Source organism: Notothenia rossii, assembly GCF_949606895.1.
Source record: "Notothenia rossii genome assembly, chromosome: 10".
In the NCBI taxonomy this organism is placed as follows: Eukaryota; Metazoa; Chordata; class Actinopteri; order Perciformes; family Nototheniidae; genus Notothenia; species Notothenia rossii.
Window position 1 is genome coordinate 12,526,728 of NC_136908.1, and position 8,836 is coordinate 12,535,563.

General features: G+C 38.6%; 1 protein-coding gene across 1 annotated transcript; it reads right to left on the reverse strand.

Annotated features, from left to right (window-relative positions):
* Nucleotides 1-267: 267 nt before the first annotated feature.
* mrpl3 (mitochondrial ribosomal protein L3) lies at nt 268-8,688 on the reverse strand. The gene is made up of 10 exons (XM_079653790.1): nt 8,463-8,688; nt 5,706-5,887; nt 5,521-5,612; nt 4,293-4,391; nt 2,531-2,630; nt 2,379-2,439; nt 2,115-2,223; nt 1,872-1,949; nt 1,665-1,742; nt 268-547 (listed from the first exon to the last, which is right to left on the reverse strand). Exons 1-10 carry the CDS (start codon nt 8,534-8,536, stop codon nt 398-400), a joined length of 1,023 nt encoding a protein of 340 aa, XP_079509916.1. The 5' UTR covers nt 8,537-8,688; the 3' UTR covers nt 268-397.
* Nucleotides 8,689-8,836: the final 148 nt, after the last annotated feature.

An 8,836-nucleotide genomic window follows, 5' to 3' on the forward strand; every position in this document is an offset into this window, starting at 1 on the left:
TAGCTCACCACCTCTCCCGACCCCCCCCCCCTTATCCTGCATAGATATTGCAAATGTCTCCACCCCATCTTCCCCTCCTTTGTTTTATTTCATTTCACTGTCTTTTTTTCCGCTTCTCTCCTCTGCTTGGGGATCCTCCAGTGACATCATCACTCCTACAGTTACCATGGTTTCGGGGGGAAGGGACCGTAATAACTGTTTGGATCAAACAGATAGGACTGGTGTTGGTTCTTCTCACGATAAAAACAACTAAAGAGACTCGAGGCATTCAAAGGAATTACTCTTTATTGTAGGATCGTGGTTTTAGATGAAAACATGATGTGTGTGTGTGTGTGTGTGTGTGTGTGTGTGTGTGTGTGTGTGTGTGGGGGGGGTGTGTGCATGGGTGGGAGGGTCTTCAGGACAGTGATAACGATGGATCTGTCTGAATGAACAAGTTCTCGTCGTACAAGTCTTCATCCAGGTCTCCTTCCTCTTCTGTGAAATATGTCGGGAAAGGAGGGTTGATCAGGGAGGACTTCCTGTTTGGTAGTACAGAGTCTCTCACCTGGAACACACAACACACACTTTTTTAAAGCTTTATAACTTTGAATTATTACTGAAACAACTGAGTGACATCATGTACTTTCTAGTTGCTTTCAACTTTAAAATCTCTTATTGTTAGTTGTGTAAAAGAAATGTTGATTTAGCAGCTTGTCTATTTGTGGATGTATTGTTTGCCTGTGCTTGATTTCATTATAATAAGGATATCGGGGGTTAAACAAAACAAGCGCTGTGTTAAAGCCTCGTGCCACTATTTTCAAACTTTAGAAAATCAAATCAGAATCAATCTGATTCTGTCATCCCCTGAAGAAGCATAATAAAACATTACACATTTACATGTTAATCATTACAATACAGGGGAAACTATTAACAAAACAAGACAATTAGTAATGTCATTGTAAACAATACTACAATAAATGATAACCTAATTGTGTTTGCACTAGAGTGTTAATCATTTACTTTCCCTCTGCATCCCCAGTCTGAGAAGCACTGCGCTTATCGAATAATACATTTAAAAAAAGTCTTTGTTATTATTAAAACTACAACATAATGATGAATAATGAAGAATACTGTTTATTGCATTGTATTGCCATTCATTGTAATCAATAGAACATAGCTAATCCTCATTAACATATGGCTGCACAGAATATCAAAAATAAACAATAGTGCATTTGTGTGTGTGTGTGTGTGTGTGTGTGTGTGTGTGTGTGTGTGTGTGTGTGTGTGTGTGTGTGTGTAGGACAGCTGAGCAGGTTGAAATGCAATGCACATTTGTATTCATTATCGCTTGTCTGCAAAAAGAATAATAGGCTGTGTGTGTGTGTGTGTGTGTGTGTGTGTGTGTGTGTGTGTGTGTGTGTGTGTGTACTAACGCAACATGCTGAGTAGGTGAAGGATGCTGCTGATATTTCTAACATCATTAAGGGGCGCGCTCCCATTCTCCCCCTTCACAGAAATACACACACACACAGCTGATCCAGCACGGAGTCAATGAAGATGGATCACACAGTCTTGCAGGTGTGACGGTGTCTTACAGGTGCAAGGTCGCTCGTCTCTCTCACAAGACTAAGCATGCTGGAATTGACCTTCGACACCACAAGTGTGTATATGATTATTTTTACCTTCAACACGCAGTTCCTGTGTCCGGGCACCGAGCCGTTCACATACAGCACGTTGTACTTGGTATTGACCCTCCATACCTGCAGGAGAGGAGGATGCAGATGAGAGTATTGAACTGAAATTGCAGTCAAGGACAAACAAGTTCAAAAACAAGACTTTGTGCGTTTGTCCTTGTGAGTGTGTGTGTGTGAGAGTGAGTGAGTGTGTACCTTCAGCCCATGAGCTGTGATGGTAATGTTTCCCATCATTCCGGGCATCTTTTTCCCTTTGAACACTTTGGCTGCATCCTAGATGATAAAAGACACTCGTATTAGTTGGGAGTCATTAAGGAAAGCCAACTGTTCATGTCTGGCAAGGATAAGCGTCTTACACGGTGTGTGTGTGTGTGTGTGTGTGTGTGTGTGTGTGTGTGTGTGTGTGTGTGTGTGTGTGTGTGTGTGTGTGTGTCTTACTCCAGGCCCAGAAGCTCCCGGTCTGCGGTGAGTTTTGGTTGAGCCGTGGGTGGCTGGCTGACCTTTGAACCCGTACCGCTTCATTACACCTTGAAAACCCTTACCGATGCTACACACAAGAATCACATGTTCAGGTTACGTTGAAGAATGATGACTTGTTGCCTCAGAGGATAATAACACGAAAAGAGATCTATTTTAGCTGCTGGCCCAAAAAGAGAATAGGAAGCGCCAGCAAGGATGGAAAGCCGGCATAACAGGACTTACGATTTGGCGGTGATGTCCACATATTGGCCTGGACGGAAATGTGCCGCAAACAGAGGAGTGCCTGCACACACAACAAAGAGTTACGTTATAGAATGTGTACAATCAAAGGAAATGATATTGTGTGACATTTCAACCTAGTGCCGTGTGTATACCTGGCTTGATGATGGCATTGTCTGAGACTTTAAAGGTGGTGACTTTCTGTTTCGGAGGCACCCCCGCATTCCTGAACATCTCCATGTGCTCTTCAGACCTCTGCCAATCACGATGATAGAGAGAAAAGCAATGTGAGGATGGAAGGAAGGGAGATGAAGTGTTGAACGAACAGCAGTTGGACTTTGGCATTTTAAATTAACTGTGGGCCTGTTACAACTGTACAGGAGCCAAGCACGCGCACACACACACATACACACACACACACACAGGCAGGCAGACATACGCACGAACACTTGGCAATGAGAGTCTCTGACATTTGCTTTCATACAGCTCGCTCTCATCTCAGCCCATCCACTCACTCTATACTCTCTCCCTTTCAACAGAAGGGTGAAAATCAGCCTGCCAAAGCTCGTCACTCTGACAAACTCTGCCTCTGACTGGGGAGTGATGTGGCTGTGAGGGGGATCCTAAACAACAAGACTCAATGAATAAATCACGCTTTGATTCAGTCACCTTGCTCATTTGTTTCCTCCTTAAAAAGTCAAACAAATCCATGTCATGCATACTAAAAAGGGCCTTCGACTTCTTTAGAAATGTTTATCCGTTTTTGAGAAGTGTTTTTGCGATGGAGGTGAGATATGCGGTGAGTTTATTACAGTCACGAAAGACACTTCTCAAATGCGTATGTGCTTGTCGTGGTTGGCAGTGATATCTGATTGGATCCTGTTTATTTTGACACCTAAGATGAAGTATAGCCACTAATGGTTAGTGGGTGAGTATAATCTCCCGGCGATGGATCTGTATTCATAAAAGGTCTGCGAACTTAGAGGCTGATATGAGCTCAATGCTACGGGGAAATGACAAAACTCAGTTATGCTTCCATAAAGCTGTCAGACTGATTCGATTTCTTTATGATTATGAAATGTAGCCAGAACTCAAATGAACAAAAATGGACATTGTGATATGATTATGGATTTGGCACTGGCTGCTCTGCCGGTATTATATGGAGCGTAGTGATAAGATATGATATTCTCAAGCGTTACAATTCAGTACAAATTAAAGCATTTAACAATATCTTAGTTTCAACCTTATTAAGGATTGTTTTGATTCATATTAAAAAGGTAATTATCTAACATGCTGAGATTTGTAGTGCAGGCCTTATTTAGTCAATAATAATTCAAACAAAAACGGTACATTAATGGATAATAGCAATAGTTGGTTCATCTGTAAAGCTCACCGAGACAAATGTATTTTGTGATGTTGATAACGATTATGTGGATAACGATAATAGACAGGGAGTTTTCTAAGGTTATCCTCAAAGCTATTTTCTTGTCTTTCTAAAGTGTGCTTTTTAAAAACATCAACTTCTGAGGGAAAGATCAAGTTTCTTTCTCTGCTTAGCTCTATAACATTCATCAGCTTGTCTCTGGCTTTGTCTGGCCCGAAAACATGAGAGCGGTGCAAATGAACCAACATATTGTCATTGAAAGGTTCATCAAGAAATATGAGCTGGGACTTGATGTAAAGCTCTATACTCTTTCTTTGAAACTGCCCTTTCACGCATTATTATTATTATTATTATTATTATTATTAGAACAAATATTGATGAAAGCTAGTTAAAGAACATTTTAGAAAAACAACTAGAACAAATGACAGCAATACAAATTGACCTAAGCAACATCATATGTCAAAACACAGAATTCAGTGAAGATAAAACCCTTATACATGTATTTGTTGACGTTATTAATTTGTATTTCTTACAAAGAATGGTGATACGTTCTTCCCTCCTACCAAGAGGGCAGCGGTGTGTCCATTAAATTCTTCCTTGGACAGATGCTTAATTACATGGCAGTCCTGCACCTGAAAAAAGAACAGAGGCTGGATTAACACACGTTATAGTCACTGTGCCATTTGTTGTGTTCTGCCCTACAACATACACAAACATCTAATTATTTAAGTCCCTATTGAAATATGTACATTTGGAAAAATCTAAGTTAAACCTATAATATATGAGTTCATTACATTATGACATATTTCACTTTTGTTTCAGATAGAACATGTCCCACAATGCTGAAGTCGTGGGAGAACTTTCACCCTGAGAAAGGGTTTTAAAACACTTTCCATCTAGCACAGCCTGTTCCTGCATCAGCTAAACGGAAGAAAAATGACTGAATGTGATGAAAGTGAATCATCAGATGGGGAACGAACTTTTGGAACGCCCTTGAATGTGAGATTAAGAGGCAGGGATGAGAAATACAAGGAAAGTCTGACTATTAACATTAACATTTGACTGAAATTGCAGTAGGAGTTTGTAATGCTACTCTCTTCCAGTTTCATTAAAAGGGCAGAGTGAACACATTCTGACATCAATTGAGTTCACTGGCAGACTAGTTGGTCTCATTTAAAACATGATCTGAATAAACCTGACTTTAAAATACATCCTCTCTGCACCTTGCATGTTTAAAGACTGCAGGTGAGATTGCAAGGTGTTCAATATTTGCTAAAGAATCTGCTTTTCTCACATGCAGGTCATTTCATCATAGACCACAAATAGGCATTATGGGACCTAAAGAATACCAAATACTTTTGGATGGAAAGCTTAGGTACAACAAAAAAGGCAACAGAGAGGTGTGTGTGTTAGGGCTGCTCGATTATGGCAAAAATCAAAATTTAGATTATTTGGTTCAATAATTGTAATTGCGATTATTAAATGCGATTATTCATTGACTTTGAAAACATCCATTTATTGGAGAAAAAATGTGAACAGTATGTTTTTAACAGTTGATTACCCTGAACTTTAAGTATAATTCAACTGAAAAACAAAAACAAAAAAAATGATTTAAAAAAAAGTAATAATAATAATAAAAAAACAATTGTTTTATTTCGATTACGTTGTTTTCGTAATCGTTGCAAGCCATAACCGTAATCGCGATTAAAACACGATTAATTGAGCAGCCCTAGTGTGTGTGTGTGTGTGTGTGTGTGTTACCTGTAACAAGGTGACAACGTGTTTTTCTCCCGCTTTCGTCCAGATAGGAGCCATCCCCAACTTCACAGCTACTAATCCAACTCTTCGACTGCCTGTAAAGAGGAACAGATGTAAAGACAGTTTAATTGGGAGCAAACAGGAAGAGGTGCATCATTTTAACAGCTCGCCCTTCTCCCGACACCCACCCTCTGCCCAGTCATGGCGCTGCCAGGGCTCATCTTTGAGCGGGTTGAGCTTCTCAGCCGTTTGACTCCTGTATTCCTCCGCTATGGTCTTCCTCATGAACTCCTGGTTGTCCTCTGTGAGGTGTTCATCAAACCACGTAGTGGACTTTAGTGTCCTGAAAATAAACACTGAATGTGCAGGACTGCAAGAAAAAGAGAAAGATGACAGTTAGATCAATAATGGTCAGACACATATCCACAACTGTGACCGATCAATACAAGAGTTTTGCACGCAAATGTGCTTATTTATATCAGGGAACTAAAGATGACTTTGCTTGTTCATTATTTCATATATATATATATATATATATATATATATATACAAAAAAAACTCAATTAGATGTCATTTAAGTTAGAGACCATCCCAATTTCCTACAATATGAGGTAACGAATTTGTAGAGTTCTTATTGTCTGATGCACAGCTTCAAACTCAAATAAATGCCATTTACAATTAAGCCAAACAGAAATAGGCAGGATTTTTTTTTTTACCGCAAAACAACTCATTTTCGGAGAATCGCTATCTCAGGGGTGATTTATGAATTCACTGCATAACCTTAACTGAAAGGTGCCTTGTTGCTTCACGTCTCTTACTACTCACTTTAGCTTAGCGAGTCAGTTTAGTCACTGCAGCGTCCTTGCTAATAGGTAACACCAGGTTTAGGTCCACACATTGATATGGACAGTTTATGCATTTTGGTAAATATCATTGCTTTAGTACGACAGAGTATTAGAGCCACACTTAGAAAACAAAAACAGAGAGATTTCGAGAATAAAGTGGTAATATTACGAGAAAAAGTCATAATATTATGAGAATAAAGTCGTAATGTTACGAGAATAAAGTCGTAGTTTCATAAGTGACTTGAGAAGGAGACGACAGCAGCGTCCTGCAATACAATGAGGAATGTGGAGCATCTTGTGAAGCAGTGCTTTAGTTTAGGTTTCTCAAATAACTAAATACTTAATCTTTTGGCACATCAGCATCAGATTATCATAAGTATTAGAACTTTGAAAAGGTTGTGCAAGAAACTATGATTATTATTTCAAAGAAAGAACCAAACGGACTTGGAGGAGATTGTCTCCTTTCCTCGAGGAGGTTGGTTACATCTACGAGCTGTTCAAAGGGGATTTGTTGTTTCACAAGAAACGATGAGACTTGTAATCAAGGCTTTGGATCCAGAAGGAGTCGAACGATAGCCTTGTAGTGGAATCGGAATGAGCTCCCCATTGAAATCAGGACAGCAGAAAGATTACACATCTTCCGGCGCAGACTGAAAACTCATCTCTTTCGACTCCACTTCGAGCGATACAATTACTAACATAGAATTAGTAACAAAGAATTGCTAACAAAGCACTTCTATACTAACAAAGGACTGGCTTATCTAAAGCCAGTTGAGTAGCACTTGAAATGTTTTGGCTCTATGAAAGCTGATGTACTTATATGATTCTGTTTTCTTCAAGGTTGTATCTTGTTGGTCGAATGCACTTATTGTAAGTCCCTTTGGATAAAAACGTCAGCAAAATGCAATGTAATGTAATGTAGTCGGCCAGAACCAGACATTTCCTCCTGCAGAAAGGAGACAATCTCCTCCAAGTCCGCTTCTCAAGTCACTTATGAAACTACGACTTTATTATCGTAATTATAACTTTATTCTCGTATTATTACGACTTTATTCTCGAAATCTCTGTTTTTTTGTTCTAAGTCTTGTCCCTAATACTCCGTCGTAGAAAATAAAAATATGAGGTCTGATTAAACCCTGTTGACCTTCTGTCGTCTGCCCACGTCTGTTTGCAGATGGCTATCAAGATATTACTCGTTTATTACTGACAAGACTGGGACTGTGGTGTGGTTAATCCGTTCATTCATTTATGACTTTCTCTGCAGTATATCTGTCAGAATACAAAAAATATCTAAGGAAGAAGAATTTTGCATACATGAAAAACACTACACAAAATGCATGGAGAACCGTAGGAGATATTTGCAATAGTACGATATATATAGTATAGATATAACACTCAACTTCACAGGCAGTGATGGAAGAAGTAGTCAGATGTGTTACTTAAATAGTAGCAATACTATACTTAAAAAAAGAACTACATTCAAAATCGTACTTGGAGTAAAATTACAAAAGTATCAGCATCAAAATATACTTAAGGTACCAATGTGTTTTTATCACAACTGTTAAATGTAGAGCTAATTTGAATAACTTGATATACTGCTTATATCTTAAGATATGAATATATATCTCAAAGTTTATAAACTAACTTATTTATATTAGCTAATAATCTAAACCTAAAAAGTAACTAATTTAGCAACACAAGCTGTCAAATAAATGTAGAGGAGTAAGAAGTACAATATTCGCTTTTAAAATGTAGTGAAGTATTAGTTTAAAGTAGCAAAAACTGAGAATACTCAGGTAAATTAAAAGTATTTAATCATTTTACTTAAGTACAGTACTTGAGTAAATGGATTTTGTTACATTACACCACTGTTCACAGGTAAGCAGAGGCAATTAAGCTAGATTTAGCTTTACTCAAATGACTAAATTATCTCATAAAGCCAGTTTCTTAACACATAATTGGCTTGGTTTAAAAACAGCAAAGTGCAGTAAATAAATAAACAGCACCTCATTAACGACAGCGACCTACTTTAGATAAGCTTACATTACATACTGAAGCTACAGTTACATTAGCACAACATCCAGTTAGCATTAGCATCACCTTTCAGCTGCTGCTCGGAGAGAGATGAGCCCAGGCCCCCGCTGAAGAAGAAACCGACCGCTCCACGCCAACATTGCGCTGTTTAATATACACACTATCACATAAATAAAAAATATATACAAATAAACTAGAGGCGCATGGGGTCTAACAACATCAGAAAAACCATGCCTTCCTTTTCGTCCTGTCCTAATGTCACCCTGGAAACTTCCGGTGCGTAACTAAATAGTTCCGCCATACAGAGGGTAAAAGAAAAAAGGTTCCGCATCGTGCTGGCAGATATACGTTTTTTAATCTATTCAATCTCTTACCAAAAAAGCAATGAAACTATTATGTTTATATGAATATATATTTGTTGACGGCTTGGTTCATAAGCC